The 16,457-nt window shown below is 37.7% G+C and overlaps 1 protein-coding gene across 1 annotated transcript in view; it reads left to right on the plus strand.

Annotated features, from left to right (window-relative positions):
• Positions 1-16,457, plus strand: part of LOC142358703 (uncharacterized) — a 389,942-nt gene that overhangs the window by 361,327 nt on the left and 12,158 nt on the right. Inside the window, exons 27-28 of the mRNA XM_075410229.1 lie at positions 7,901-8,118; positions 10,611-10,750. Coding sequence (XP_075266344.1) covers positions 7,901-8,118; positions 10,611-10,750 — 358 coding nt within the window. The remainder of the gene's footprint in view (positions 1-7,900; positions 8,119-10,610; positions 10,751-16,457) is intronic.

Consider the following 16,457-nt stretch of genomic DNA (forward strand, 5'->3'; position numbering starts at 1 on the left):
CCCCTAAACCAGCTCGGGGCTCGGCCTGATTCTTACTTTTTGAGCCCCTCCCCTATTCCCCCCCCATCGTTGCCCCCTAAATATCGTTACAACCGTAACCGAGCTCGACCCTCCTTCTCGCACCAAATCCCCTGCCATGCTCACACCATGCCTGACGTTAACCCTTTGTTTTGTATTTTCTATCTGAAGTATATCGGGTTTTTCTGGTCGAAATAAAATCTTGGATAGTGTTCGTGTCTTAACGTGTTTGAAATTTTTATAATGTTTGCCCCCCCACCGCACTCCGCTCAAACCCACCCCCCCTGATGCTAGCATCCATGAGCCGCAGCTGGCTACTACGAAGCGAACTGCTCGCCGTGATTTCAGAGCAGTTTGCCTGACGTTAGTTTTCTATTTTTTATCAGCCGCGGTCTATTTTTTAGTCAGCCTCTCAAACGGCTATTATTTAGGTGCTCTCCCTTTTCACAATTAAAAGAATTTGAATTGTATTGGGGCGCGGTCATTTTTTAAGATCTGTGCACACTTTCTCATGTTTTTTGTCTCAAGTCAAATTGGCGGTGTGATTTTGGTCACGCCGAAACAGGAAGTGGAGCGAAAAAGCGCGTGGTTTTGCGGCGTGAAATTTTTTTGCTCTAAATTTAAAGTAGAGTGAGAAAACTGTGTTCGAACAAAAATTCGCTTTCTCGCTAGTGGCTTCTTGTTCCCATGCGGCAATTCCACTTTGATTTTTTAAATGTCTTTTCAATTTTTTGGCTTGGATTTCTAAATGGATTCTTCTCTCTGGGATCCACTCAGTCTTTTCTAATTGGATTTTTCTCTCTATCCACTCAGTCTTTTCTTGGCCTAGTTTTTTGTTTTAACCAAATTTTAAGTTCTCGCTAGTGGTTGTTTGTTCACTTGCGGCAATTTCCCTTTGATATTTACTGTTTTTTCGATTTTTTGGACTGGATTCCTTTCTAATTGGTTTTCCCAATCCACTCATAGTTCTTTCTAGGCCTAGTTTTTTTTTGTTTGAAACAAATTTCGATTTCTCGCTAGTGGTTTTATTCACATGCGGCATTTTTCTTTTTCCTGATTTTCGATTTTTTGGCCTGGATTTTTTCTAAATGGTTTTCCAATCCATTCATCCTTCATTCTAGGCCTAGGTTTTTGTTTAAGCCAAATTTCAATGTATCGCTATTGGTTTTTTGTTCACCTGCGGCATTTTGACATTGATTTTCATTTATTTCAAAAAAATTTTTGATATGATTTTTTTAGAAGTAGTTTTATTAATTCACTCTTAGTACGTTCTAGGTATATTTTATTGTGTAGTCATTGAAAATTCTTTGAGTTGCGCGTCAGGCCTTGTCCTGCTGTGTTTATTTTTTTACTTCTTTTTAACTTTTGATCAGATTTTTCATTTTACATAAATCACAACTTTCACGTTCGACTTCTGACTTACTCACTGTTTAAACTGAATGGTATTCAAATCTGTTCACTAAATGAATAACGCAAGATAGTGAATATTAGCTTTCAGTTTAGAAGCCGAATTGAGTATAGTTCTTGAGTCCAACCGAAACTGCACGTCGAATTAGAACACCTTTTGACAATGAACAGGTAACGCCCAGAAGGCCTTTACTTTCTCTTAGAGCATTTTGCTCACTAAACTCTAAGTGAGCGATTCACCGAAACTGTTTTGAGGCATTATTTAATTGTGTCAACGACAGTTTGACCCCTCCTCCCGACTTCACCCCTTTCAACCCCCCTCCAACTCAGCCTTAATCCGCATACCTGCACATCGTTACACCCCTAAACCAGCTCGGGGCTCGGCCTGATTCTTACTTTTTGAGCCCCTCCCCTATTCCCCCCCCCCATCGTTGCCCCCTAAATATCGTTACAACCGTAACCGAGCTCGACCCTCCTTCTCGCATCACATCCCCTGCCATGCTCACACCATGCCTGACGTTAACCCTTTGTTTTGTATTTTCTATCTAAAGTATATCGGGTTTTTCTGGTCGAAATAAAATCTTGGATAGTGTTCGTGTCTTAACGTGTTTGAAATTTTTATAATGTTTGCCCCCCCCCCCCCACCGCACTCCGCTCAAACCCACCCCCCCCCCCCTGATGCTAGCATCCATGAGCCGCAGCTGGCTACTACGAAGCGAACTGCTCGCCGTGATTTCAGAGCAGTTTGCCTGACGTTAGTTTTCTATTTTTTATTAGCCGCGGTCTATTTTTTAGTCAGCCTCTCAAACGGCTATTATTTAGGTGCTCTCCCTTTTCACAATTAAAAGAATTTGAATTGTATTGGGGTGCGGTCATTTTTTAAGATCTGTGCACACTTTCTCATGTTTTTTGTCTCAAGTCAAAGTGGCGGTGTGATTTTGGTCACGCCGAAACAGGAAGTGGAGCGAAAAAGCGCGTGGTTTTGCGGCGTGAAATTTTGTTGCTCTAAATTTAAAGTAGAGTGAGAAAACTGTGTTCGAACAAAAGTTCGCTTTCTCGCTAGTGGCTTCATGTTCCCATGCGGCAATTCCACTTTGATTTTTTAAATGTCTTTTCAATTTTTTGGCTTGGATTTCTAAATGGATTTTTCTCTCTATCCACTCAGTCTTTTCTAATTGGATTTTTCTCTCTATCCACTCAGTCTTTTCTTGGCCTAGTTTTTTTGTTTCAACCAAATTTTAAGTTCTCGCTAGTGGTTGTTTGTTCACTTGCGGCAATTTCCCTTTGATATTTACTGTTTTTTCGATTTTTTGGACTGGATTCCTTTCTAATTGGTTTTCCCAATCCACTCATAGTTCTTTCTAGGCCTAGTTTTTTTTGTTTGAAACAAATTTCGATTTCTCGCTAGTGGTTTTATTCACATGCGGCATTTTTCTTTTTCCTGATTTTCGATTTTTTGGCCTGGATTTTTTCTAAATGGTTTTCCAATCCATTCATCCTGCATTCTAGGCCTAGGTTTTTGTTTAAGCCAAATTTCAATGTATCGCTCTTGGTTTTTTGTTCACCTGCGGCATTTTGACATTGATTTTCATTTATTTCAAAAAAATTTTTGATATGATTTTTTTAGAAGTAGTTTTATTAATTCACTCTTAGTACGTTCTAGGTATATTTTATTGTGTAGTCATTGAAAATTCTTTGAGTTGCGCGTCAGGCCTTGTCCTGCTGTGTTTATTTTTTTACTTCTTTTTAACTTTTGATCAGATTTTTCATTTTACATAAATCACAACTTTCACGTTTGACTTCTGACTTACTCACTGTTTAAACTGAATGGTATTCAAATCTGTTCACTAAATGAATAACGCAAGATAGTGAATATTAGCTTTCAGTTTAGAAGCCGAATTGAGTATAGTTCTTGAGTCCAACCGAAACTGCACGTCGAATTAGAACACTTTTTGACAATGAAAGAAAATAGAAAAAAAAATTGGCCAAGAGATATCTTCTTTTTTTCTTTTTCTGTTTCAACCCCGATGTGCATCAAGTGCCTCAACGACGGCTATTTTCCATCAAACGAATTTTGAGGCAGACTTTGTAAATGCGTCTTTTTATGCACAATTTTCAATGAACCATTTTTTGGCTTCAGTTCCGGAACTTTCTTTGACTTCTTTTGTGACTTTTTGACGCCTGAGTTCTTATTTTTGAGTTATCTAAGGTGCTATCTTTCTTTATTAAAGTTTGTTGCAATTATATAATTCATTGTGAGCTGAATAGACAACTCTTTGTTAAGCTTTCGTTCCAGTGTTTAAGATGTTAACTGGCGTTCTGGTTGTCTGCGGATAAAACCCCTGTGAGGTCGGAGTTGCACCCATAATAAAGTCTAAGCTACATTCCATCTAAATTAAATTGCACCAGCATTTTTGTGACCGATTCATCCGACGTTAGGCCGTTTATTTTTAGCCATGTCTCATTTGCATCTGGTGGGTATGGCACAATTTTGTCGCCTAAGTAGGCCAAAAATATAATGATTTTTATTGATTCTGTGTGTTGAACTGCTGGATTTTTTTTTGCTCTCAGACGAAGTTTGTAACAATTATATTTGACCTGTATTTTTTAATGCAAATTTTCCTTTGACCAATTGTTTTCTGACTTTTACTTTTTTTCCTCGGAAATGCAATAAACAGGTAACTCCCAGAGGGCGTTAATTTCTCTTAGAGCATTTTGGCTCACTAAACTCTAAGTATGCGATTCACCGAAACTGTTTTGGAGGCATAATTTTATCGTGTCAACGCCGGTTTCTAGTTTGACCTCTCCTCCTGACTTCACTCGTTTCAACCCCCCCACCAAACTTAGGCCTTAATTCCCATACCTGCACATCGTTACATCCCTAAGCCAGCTCGGCCTGATTGTTACAGTTTGACCCCCTCCCCTACTTCACCCCCCCCCCAATCCTTGCCCCTGATTATCGCTCCAACCGTAATCATGCTTGACTCTCCTTCTCGCACCACCTCCCCTGCCTCGCTCACACCATGTCCCTTCAATCAATCTGAAGCCCGCTTCCCTAAACCATAGACAGCTGTTAACGAAGCCAACCGCGCGCCAGTTGTTTGAGAGCAATTCGCCCGACGTTAATCCTTTGTTTTGTATTTTCTATCTACAGCCTATCGTGTTTTTCGGGTCGAAAAAAAATCTGTGATAATGTTTGCGTCTTAACCTTTTTGATGTTTTTATAGTGTTTTGTTGGCTGTGTTTATCAAAGGTAATTGTTTAATTGAAATCAAATTTGGACCTGTTCTTGTCTCTTTTTGTTGGTTTTGCCTCTTTTCCTGTTTTGCGTTTTTCAGAATAGTTTTTAATTTGCTGTGAATTGGCTATTTTAATAATTCATTGGAATTACGTAGAAGAAGAGACACTTGAATGTTCGATAGGCCAGTGTTTAAGGAAACAAATTAATTGGTTTTAAAGGAAAATTTACCTTTTCTTGGTTTTTATTTTCAATATTGTATACGATGTTAGATGTGTTGTGAGCATTCCTTGATCTAACTAATACAGTATCAGAAAATCTCTGGAGAACAAGTGATGAGACATAGCAATATTTGGTAATTTTATAAGAACTGATTAATGTTTTTGAGTGTTTAATTGATCACAAATGAAGTTTGTAGCAATTATATTAGTCCTGTCGGTCTTTTTTATGCAATTTTTCGCTTCACTGATTTTTCGTCTGACGCTTTTGACTTTTCCTCTTCAAAAACGGGATAAACAGGTAGCGCCCAGCGGGCATTAAGTGCTCTTAGAGCTTTTCAGCTCTGTTTCAGTTCAAACTGTTTTGGAGACTTATACTTATGGTGTGACGGGCGGTTCTTAGAGGTTGAAGGCACCTTTGACCCCCCTATTGCCCACAACCCCCCTCCCCACCGCGCTAATGCCCCCACCCCAGTGATGCCCCCAATCAACCTCAATGACCCCCAAAACCCCCTCCCCCTCCCTGGCTAGCTTCTGACGAACAACCGCTTGCTAAAAACGCAAATTTTTACTATTTTGCAAATTTTTTTTCAAGTTTTTTAAAATTTTTGACATTTTTTGATATTTATCAGCCCTAGGTGTCGAAGAACCTCCTCTAGGGTTTGGTAATAGGTTACTGCATTGTTTCTAGTTGTAATGGTTTCAACTTTTTAATATCACGAATTTTAGCAATTTTTTGACAAAACGTGCAATTTTTTCGCATTTTTTGACATTTTTCTCCTTATTCAGGTCTTCCCAGATCCAGGGGCCAGGAAACATCCTAAGGGGTTCGATAATAAGTTACTCACATCGGCAATGGAATAGTTTTTCAACTTTTTAATGTTAAAAATTTTAGCAATTTTTTGGCTTTTTTCAAGTTTTTTTTTTAAAACTGTAGTTTTTTTTAGAGTTTATCAGCCTCAAGAGCCAAGGAACCTCTTCTAGGGTTTCAAAATAGGTTACTGAATAATTTCTGGATTAAATGGAATGTCTGGCAAGATTTTAACGTCACGAATTTTGGCATATTTTTGATATTTTTTGCCATTTTTTTTCTTCAATTTTTGACATTTATAGTCACTATTCAGATTTTTTTTGAGCCTCAAGGGTCAGAAAACGTCTGTTAGGGTTTGATAATAAGTTACGTGAAAATTTTTGTTGGCCATGGATTAATTTTCAACTTTTTAATATCTCAAGTTTTGGCAATTTTTTAAAAAAAAGCTTGCAATTTTCTGTCGTTTTTTTAGGTTTCTCTGGCCTCGAGAGACACGGAATTTCCTCTAGAGTTTGATGATGCTTTATTGCATAGTTTATAGATGTAATGGAATGTTCTTCATGATTTTAATATCAGTATTTTATAATTTAATTTTTATTTTAATATATTAATCCTGTTTGTCCTTTATGCAATTTTTCGCTTGGCCGATTTTTTGTCTGAATCATTTGACTTTCGTCTTCATTAAATGGTCTCTTCAATAAAAAGAATTTAGAGTGTCAACTTGTAAAGATCTTTAAAGATTTTGATCCTTTTTGGAAAATTTCGATGTTTTGTTTCAATTTTCAACGTTATATGGAATTATATGGTTTATTCAGATGACCAGTAGCTACTTAGAGTTTGAGTCACTTCTGTTCAATTACGGGGTCTGCCCGCTATGGAGATGTTTATGCTGGAGTAGTAGTAGTAATAAAGGGAGCAAAAAAGCCAGTGGGTTTGAAGCGAGCGTGATTTTCAAACTACGTTTCAAGTGGAGTGGGGAATTGTTGTTCGAACAATATTTCGTTTTTGAGACGGTTTTTTGCATGTGCCTTTGACTTCTGATCTCACTATTTTTCTTGAGTGCTTCTAAAGTTTGAATTGCATTCGGGCACTGGCTTTTTAAAAAGATCTGGGATCTTTTCCGTGAACCCCCAACCCCTCTCCAGTTTAGTGGGTTCATATTATTTGCAACTCCCAGACGCACGTGCCATTTTTTTACATAATGACTTACTATGTAATGGCGTACCTGGCGGAGCATAACGCACTGGAGATTTTGTTTAGAAATTTTCATATCTTTTGAAGTGATGTTTCTGGTCACGCCGAAATAGGAAGGAGAGCGGTCTTGTGGCGTCAAATTTTGTCACTCGAACTTCAAAGAATGAGAAAACAGTGTTTGAACAAAAATTCGCTTTGTCGCTTGTGTTTTTCTGTTCACTTGCGGCAATTTGACTTTGATTTTTTTTTGTTTTTTTTTATATTAATCATCGGATTGTTTTTTAAATGGTTTTTGCATTCTATTAACAATTCCATTCATGGTTTTGTTTTTTTGTTTCTATGAAAATTTTTTTGAATTATTCCAAGACTTGTACTACAATGTTTTGTTTTACCTCGTCGAATGGAAACTTGTTTCACTTCACCGTAAGTCAGCTTGTTCAACATTTTTTTGTGATTTTTCTGACGTCTTGTTTTGGCGAATTTCAAAATTTGTTTCGTGTGAATCATTCTGCCGCTTTTCTACATTTTGCGTGATATCTTTTTGACTTCTTCAGGCTTGTTTTATTTTTCGTTCATTCTGTTCAAAACGCTTTTAGACAGCAGTTGCTCAGTAAAGCAATCTGAAATGAATGGATTCATAAAAATGAAATCAAAAATAGGAACGGGATCAACCCATAAATCCATTTTAAATGCCCGCTGCTTAAGTCTGCTTTTTTATAACTCTTAGTTATCTCTAATGCTTCTTGGTATTTATACTAGTCCATGTGTTCTCTCATTAAGGAACAGGAGTATGTATAAGCACCAAATGAAATAAAGGGGTTCGCACTTTAAAAATGTTTATGTACAAATATCAAGTTTCATTACTTCTGCTTTTTTTCCAATCCAAGTTATGGGAATCAACGGCGGTTCTTTTCCAGCAATCTGCTGGGCAATCTGCTTTTAATTATTACTAGGTATCACACTTATATTGCTATTTCTGAATTGTTATTGTTTTCGATATTCATTTGTATTTAGGTTTCTTCAAACACAATACGCGACTCCTGCTACGGAGCAGCTGAACTCATTTGTGGAGGATCTGGGACCTGGCCAGGTAGTTGGCAGGCAGGTGTTGGGGTCGCCATGTCTTGGTGAGATCCAGTTGAGCATTGGGTTGAAACGGAACACTAGTCTCGAAGTAGAGATTGTACGCGCGAGGAACCTGACTGTGCGACCCCTGTCCAAAGTATTCCCAGGTTAGAATTAACTGTTAATTAACAGATTAATTAATTGCTCTCAAACGAAGTCGCTCAAAAAAATGACTTCTGAACTCACTTATGGAACTTTAAATTTTATTAACATTTACTAATTAAAGGTCAATAGTGTGCATCTAAGTAGTGCCAAAATTATATGCTCTAATTCCTGAGTATTAGAGTATGGAGTTTTAATATCGAATATTAATTTTGAAAAAGCTCCATTAGGGTTTTTCTTGTAGAGAATATGTGTCTCATAAAAATGAGAGTCCGAATCTAACCCAAAAAGTCTAGTGGTCTATTAAAAAGCTGGTGATCGATCTGTCAATCTTATTTCTTTAGTTGTTTCAATTCATGGTAGGCCACAAGCGTCTATCGCGGCTATTTTCCGGCAATCTGCCGGCTATATTTGGGGCCTGATGGTCTTTTTCATGCGATTTTTCGCTTGACCACATTTTTGTCTGGAGCTTTTGAATTTTTGTGCTCAAAAACGGGATCAACAGGTAACGCTCGGAGGGTATTAAGTTCTGTCAGAACCTTGCGCCTTACTAGTATGCGATTCACCGAAACTGTTTTGGAGACTCAACATTATGGTGTCCAAGGCGTATCTTAGAGTTTGAACCCCCCCCCCCCCCCCCCCCCTACTTCACGCCCCCTTTGTTTCACCTCTTGCCTCCTAAACCCCCAGTGACCCCCCGGTTCCTCCTGCACACCGTTCCACCAGTAATCCAGAGCGATCGACACAACCACGCCGTATCGTATCCCCCCCCCCACCGCCCATGGGTTGGCGGATTTCTGCTTGATCACTTTTTCGTCTGATCGACTTGATTTTTTCTCCACAAAGACTGGATTGACTGGCAAACTCCAAGGGCATTAAATCCCTGTTTCTGCGGATTACCAAAGCAGCTGAGAAACACTATAGGAGGGTGCTAGGACAATAGATCAGAAGACAACAGATCCGAAGCAAAAATTTGGACAACAGATCGAAAATGAAAGTATTCAAGTTGCATATTGGCTAATCAGATTTAAGCACTCACTTGTAATATTGCGTTTTTATGTTCGGTCGCGATAATTTGTTCGGTTGTGATAGATTCATATCCTAGATTCAAGTCCTTCAGCTAAGGCATGGGCAGAGCTCGTGAGGCATGGCCAGAAGCGGTAATTTTATGCCAGCTCGCAAATAACGCCTAATTTCAGCCAATGAGAAAGGAGATTAATTTTCGATCTAGTGTCCCAGTTTTTCTGCTTATAGTCCCAGTTTTCCGATTATTGCCTTGTCGATCTATTGTCCGGTCACTCTTTAGGAGGCATTTAGAAAATCATGGCGTGAATGGAATTTTTTTGGGGGGATTTGTTCGGCCCCACCCCACTTTCTTTTATTCTCACCCCCTCGCGCACTGAGTTTAGCCTTCCAAAGTTTAAGATAGCTAATACCAAAGGCGACCCCTTGTTAGACGTTTGGAAGCTAATTGCCCGAAGACGATAATTCGGGTTTGTCAAGCCATACAGCTCGTCAGTTATTGTTGGCTATTGAATTTGTATCTCTGATTGCGCTCAAAACACTGGGGACATAAACGGAGAACATCAGAAAATGTATATCGAATAAAATTTTAACTGAGTTCCTATTTGAAGCTTTCGAGGTCATTTATGCTATTAATAGCCGCACAACGATACCCGGGGCTATTATTGGCCTTCTCTTGGTTTTTTTACAATTCAAAGAATTTGAATTGTATTGGGGAGCTGGTGGTTTTTTGTTCACATGCGGCAATTTCACTTTGATTCTGTTTTTCAATTTTTTGGATTTGATTTTTTTTTCTAAATGGTTTTCCCAATTGATTCATAGTCCGTTCTAGGTCTAGTTTTCTGTTTAGTCAATGAAAATTCTTTGAATTTTAAGTCAGGACTGGTCCTGCGACGTTTTTTTATTTCGTCGTCGCGATTTTTGTTACAACCATTTGACGTCACAACCACTTCAAATCTGCTTTTTGTTCAGTCGTTCATGCAATTTCAACTGCAGTGCGTGCGTGACGTCATTTTTCGCTCTTAGTGGAGCGAGTTTTTTTTTGTTCATTTGCGTGATTAAATTTTTTGTCACACTTGACTTACCTCACTCACAAAAATTACTTCCTCACTTTGAAATTGACTTTTATTTTCTTTATTTCAAAGGGATAAGGTCAAATGGGTGTTTGTCACTCTAAATGAAGGTTACTAGAGAGCAGCTAATGTAGGCAGCAAAAACTTGTACAGATTTTTAATCAAAATATAACATATCAGCCTTCAATGAAAAGACGAATTTTATTGGTCTATCTTTTTTAGTTTTTTTTGAGATTGCAGATCTACGAAGCTATTGCGGCTATTTTCTGGCAATATGCTAGCTATATTTTTTAATTGTTAGAAATACTCAGATTTCGAAAATTGTTCTTGCATTGTGCTTGTGTTCGTTTTAAGTTTTGTTATCTATATTTAATGAGTTGACAAATTTTCATTTGTTTCAGCTGCATTTGTGAAAGTTTATCTAATGGAGGGTAAGAAGTGCTGTGGGAAAGCGAAGACCAAAATAGCACGAAGGACAACGGATCCCTACTTCCAACAGCAACTGGCATTTGACGCTGCACCATCTGGCCGTACCTTGCAAGTAAGTGTTTATTAATTGCTCTCGAACGAACTTTGAAGCAATTGTTGTAAACGTGTTGGTCTTTTTTATGCCGAATTTTTGCTTGATCATTGTGACTTTTCGAGTGGCTTTTACGTCCTTAACTTTTTCGTTTTGCGTGATTAATTGCGCTGAAACAAAGTTTGTAGCAAATGGATTAGTCGTGTTGTCTTTTTATTGCAATTTTTCGCTTGACCGATTTTTTGTCTGACCCACTTCGTCTTGAAAAACGGCATAAACAAGTAGCGCTCGGAGGGCATTGAATTAGCTTAGAGCGCTATGCTTTGCTATACTCTAAGAACAGCCCACCACCCAGTTCCCACCCCTTGCGCATCGTTCCACCCGTAGCCCACAGCGCTCGACACAACGACCCCTGTGCGTACCCCCACCACCGCGCTCACCCCGCGCACCTTCAGTCAAGCTATAGCTAGACAACGTAAAGGATACCTAGCTACTGACGAATCTAACCGCTCCACAACACTCCCCATCCACCTCCATCACCCAACGCTTGACACACCACTCCGCTCACCTCTTAAGATGTTATATATAATCGTATATTAAAAAATCCGTTAATTACGACAGATATTTTTGTTTCTAATAAGCTTTTTACAATTAATCACGTATTTGATTTTTATTTTTCAGCTTTGGTTTATTTTTCTGTTTTGGTTTATTTTGAATGTGATGTGATATTGTTTTGATTATATGCGACTTCCATCAGTCATTAAAATGACATATTTATAGGTTGAGCGATACTGTTTTTCTCTCTGTTTGGACGTCTGACGCTCATTTTAGCTTTACATTACACGCCGCAAATAATAGTCCTGTTGGTCTTTTATAATGCAATTTTTCGCCTGACCGATTTTTCGTCTGACCCATTTGACTTTTCATCCTCAGCAACGGGATACAGAGGTAGCGCCCTGTGGGAATTAAGTTTATACTAATTTTCACAATGTTTTTTTCAAGTTTTTTGATTTTTTTGTCAGTTTTGAGGTTTTTAGCCCCAGGTGTCAACGAACCTCCTCTAGGGTTTTAGAATAGGTTACTGTGTAGTTTCTAGATGTAATAGAATGTTTTTCAAGAAATTAATATCACGAGTTTAAGCAATTGTTTTAAAAAAATATTTGCAATTTCAAGTTTTTTTTGAATATTTAATTTTCCCGGCACCAGGGGCCTAGGTACCTCCTTTAAGGTTTGATAATAGATTACTGCATAGCTCCTAGTGGTAATAAAATAGTTTTTATTTATTTTTTCCAGAATTTAGTTGTTTTTAATAGCCTCTCAAATGGCTATTATCCAGGCGCTCTCCTTTTTTTTAAAATTAGCTTTACCTTTTTATCACGTTTTTCGTTTTACATAAGTCACAATTTTTTGCTCCAGAACATTCTTTGATTTCTTGAGTGATTTTTTGACGCCTGACTTCTTCTTTTTGAGTGATCTAAGTTAAAGTTTGTTGCAATTATAGAATTTATTTTGTGCGGGATAGACAACTCCTTGGCAAGCTTTCGTTCCATTGTTTAAAACATTGACTGGCGTTCTGGTTGTCTGCGGATAGAACCCCTGTGGGATCGGAGTTTTTTGAACCCATAATATATTTTAAGCTACAGCCCCACTTAATTAATTTGCACCAGCATGTTTGTGACCGATTCATCCGACGTTAGGCCGTTTTTGTTCAGTCTTAGCTGCCAGGTCTCATTTGCATCTGGCGGGTATGGCACCATTTTGACGCCTCAGTAGGCAAAAGTATAATTATTTATATTGATTCTGTATGTTGAACTTCTGGATTTGTTATTTGCCATCCGACGAAGTTTGTAACAATTATATTAGACCTGTTTTTTTTAATGCAATTTTTCCTTTGACCAATTTTTTTCTCGACTTTTACTTTTTTCCTCGGAAATGCAATAAACAGGTAACTCCCAGAGGGCATTTCTCTTAGAGCATTTTGGCTCACTAAACTCTAAGTATGCGATTCACCGAAAGTGTTTTGGAGGCATAACTTCATGGTGTCAACGATGGTTTCTAGTTTGACCCCTCCTCTCGACCTCACTCGTTTCACCCCCCCCCCCCAAACTTAGGCCTTAAATCCAATACCTGCACATCGTTACATCCCAAAGCGAGCTCGGCGCTCGGCCTGATTCTTACAGCTTGACCCCCTCCCCTACTTCACCCCCCCCCCAATCTCCGCCCCTGGTTATTGTTCCAACCGTAATCATGCTTGACTCTCCTTCTCGCACCACATCCCCTACCTCGCTCACATCTTGTCCCTTCAATCAATCTGAAGCCCGCCTCCCTAAACCATAGATAGCTATTGACGACGCCAACCGCGCGCCAGTTGTCTGAGGGCAGTTCGCCCGACGTTAATCCTTTGTTTTGTATTTTCAGTTTAGAAGCTGAATTAATTATAGTTTAGAATCCAACAAAAACTGCATGCCGAATTAGAACACTTTCTGACAAAAAAATATTCAAAAATTTGGCGAATTTCTTTTCCTTTTCTGTTTCAATCCCGATGTGCACCAAATGAAACTTCTCTTCGAGTCTTTTTGGAAATTTTTCACCAGCAAGTTTTTCTGGACCTGGGCCCAGGAACCTCCTCTAATGTTTGTGCAAAGTTGCTTGAGGTAATGGGTTTGTTCTCACTATTTTAAAAACACGAGTTTTTGATAAAATTTATCAATTTTTCTTCTGAAGAGTATCATGTTCCAAACTTATTGATCTTTATGCGCCAGTGAAACTATTCAAGTATTGAAATAGGGTTACTGGATGGTCTTTGGAGAAAATGAAACGAATCTGGAAATTTTAAAATCACGATTTTCAGCAAAATTTTGTCATTATTTGCAATTGTTAAATGACAGAACTCGGAGACAAAATGGTTTTGAACTTTTTCACTGCAAATCCGGAATTTTTTCTTTTAAATTTTGCACTTTTTATTTTTTCTATATGGTTTAAGTACTAACATGGCTAGAAGTTTAGAACTTAGAGAGTCTAATCTTATCGTTGGAACAATTTCTAGCTCTCTCATTCTCTGTCGGTTTAGTCTTCTTACCTTCTTTTTCTCTTTCACGTGTTTTCTCTCAAAACCTATCTCTCTCTCTCTCTCTCTCTCTCTCTCTCTCTCTCTGTCTCTCTTTCTCTCTCTCTCTCTCTCTCTCTCTCTCTCTCTCTCTTTCCTTAGCTCTTTTGTTGATGCCGCACTTCAACTGCTGTTATGTGGTGTGATGTCATCACCTATTACCCTCAATAACCCTGAATTATAGAAGAAATATATGAACGTATTTTTTTATCATGAAAGTCCTAACTAGCACTTTTTAGGAAATCACCGTTAAATGCTTTCGAACGAAATTTGTAGTAATTATATTAGTCCTGTTGGTCTTTATGCGATTTTTCGCTTGAATGATTTTTCATCTCACCCATTTGACTTTTCGTCCCTAAAATTACTAGATAAGAGGTAGCGCCCAGTGGGCATTTAGTTTCATTAGAGGCCCTTAGCCACATTATGGGTTCGTTTAATGATAGGGCAATCAGATGCATCTAAATTTTTTTAAACTAAAGATAGAGTATGAGCAAACCTTAAATTTGAGAATTCTTGAAATTTGAAAACAAATAATGGTTGTGGTCATTTTATCGCTTCAAGTCTTTGTTTTAGCAGTCCTTCAAGTGCTTAGTGTGCTGAAGTTATTGGAAGGCCGTAGATTAAGGTTGAAGGTCATTTTTCGAAACTTTTAGTTGGACCAGTCTAAAATTGAGGCTGGTTGAAGTTGATAAAGGTCTTTTGTTAGAGATAAATACTTTTTATGACCATTTTAAGACTTTGTCCTGGTACTCAAACAAAAACTCGCAAATTCATACTAATTTTCTTACTTTTCAAGTTTTTTTTGAATTTTTGTCATTTTTGAGGTTTTTCAACCCCAGGTGTTAAGGAACCTCCTCTAGTGTTTTGTGATGTTCTACTGCATAGTTTCTAGATGTAATGGATTGTTTTTCAAGATTACTTATCAAGGTTTTTTTAAAATAACGAGTTTGAGCAATTTAAAAAAATATTTTCAAATTCAAGTTTTTTTTTGAATATTTCTGATATTTTCCGGCACCATTGGTCAAGATACCTCCTTTAGGCTTCGATAACTGGTTACTGAATAGCTTCTAGTGCCAATAAGATGGTTTACTTTTATTTTATCCCTAATATAGTTGTTTTTAGTTGCCGCCGCCAGCCTCGCAAACGGCAATTATCTAGGCGCTCTCCTTTTTTAAAATTGGCTTTACCTTTTGATCACGGTTTTCGTTTTACCTAAGTCACAACTTTCACGTTTGACTTCTGACTTACCTCACTCACTGTTTCAAATGGTTTTTTAATCCATTCACTCAATGAAATACGCAAGATAGTGAATACAGTAAAATTCAATAGGGCATGAACATAAGAGACGTTATAAATGGATATCGCCCTGTCATTAAGTCATTGAGAATTAGGTTACCAAAGATCATTAGAGTCTTTACTAGCTGACATTGGTATTTAGTTTATTGATTTTCAGTTTAGAAGCTGAATTATTTATAGTTTTAGAATCCAACAAAACTGCATGCACACTTTGACACAAAAAATAAACAATAATTTGGTCAGTTTATCGCTTTTTTCTTTTTCTGTTTCAATCTCGATGTGCATCAAGCGCGTCAACAGTAGATAATTTCCAGCAATCTGCCGGCTGTTTTTAAAATGTAAAGTTTCGAGGTTTTTTGAACATTTTTCACCAGCGAATTTTTCTGGCACCATGGGCCCAGGAACCTCCTCTACAGTTTAATAATAAACTTGTGCATAGTTGTCAGAGGTAAGTGATTTGTTCTCCATATTTTTAAAACTTGAGCTTTAGCAGTTTTCTGATAAAATCTAATTTTTCAGGTTGTCCTGCGAATCGTTATCATGTTCCGAACCTATTCCGTCTCTGTGCCCGTGGAACTACATTGAAATACTTTTGATATAGGAATACTGGATAGTCTGGATAATGAAATGGTTCTGAAAATAATAAAAAATCATGAATTTTAGCAGGATGTGTTAAAATTTGCACAGAGACAAAAATTGGTTTTTAACATTTTTACTGCAAGTCCGATAACTTTTCTTGTAAATTTTGTACTTTTTAGTTTTTTATATAATCTCATCGTCGAATCTCATCGTTGCAAATATTTCTCATCACTGAAATTATTTCTATATTTATATCAATCTCACTCTCTCTCTCTCTCTCTCTCTCTCTCTCTCTCTCTGTTGGAGTTTCTTTCTCTTCGTCCTTCACGTTTTCTTCTCTCTCGAAGTCTATATCTATCTTTCCTTAATTCTTTCGTTGATGCCTCACTTCAGCTGCTGTTATGTGGCGTGTTGTCATCATCTATTCCCCTCAATGATCTTGAATTTTAGAAGAATTGTATAAACGTATTTTTTGCATAATAAATGAACTAACTGGCACTTCTTAGGAAATCATTTTTAATTGCTCTCAAACGAAATTTGTAGCGATTATATTAGTCCTGTAGGTCTTTTTGATGCCATTTTTTGCTTGAACGATTTTTGTCTGACCCATTTGACTTCTTTTTCAGAAACGGCATAAAGGTAGCGCCCAGTGGTAATTAGGTTTTCTTAGTATCTCCAAGTATGCGATTCAAAGAGAATGTTTTGGAGACCTATACTTATGGTATGAAGGGCGGTTATTAGAAAATG

The sequence above is a fragment of the Convolutriloba macropyga genome, chromosome 2 (genome assembly GCF_964194025.1).
Source record: "Convolutriloba macropyga chromosome 2, txConMacr16.3, whole genome shotgun sequence".
Lineage (NCBI taxonomy): Eukaryota > Metazoa > Xenacoelomorpha > Acoela > Convolutidae > Convolutriloba > Convolutriloba macropyga.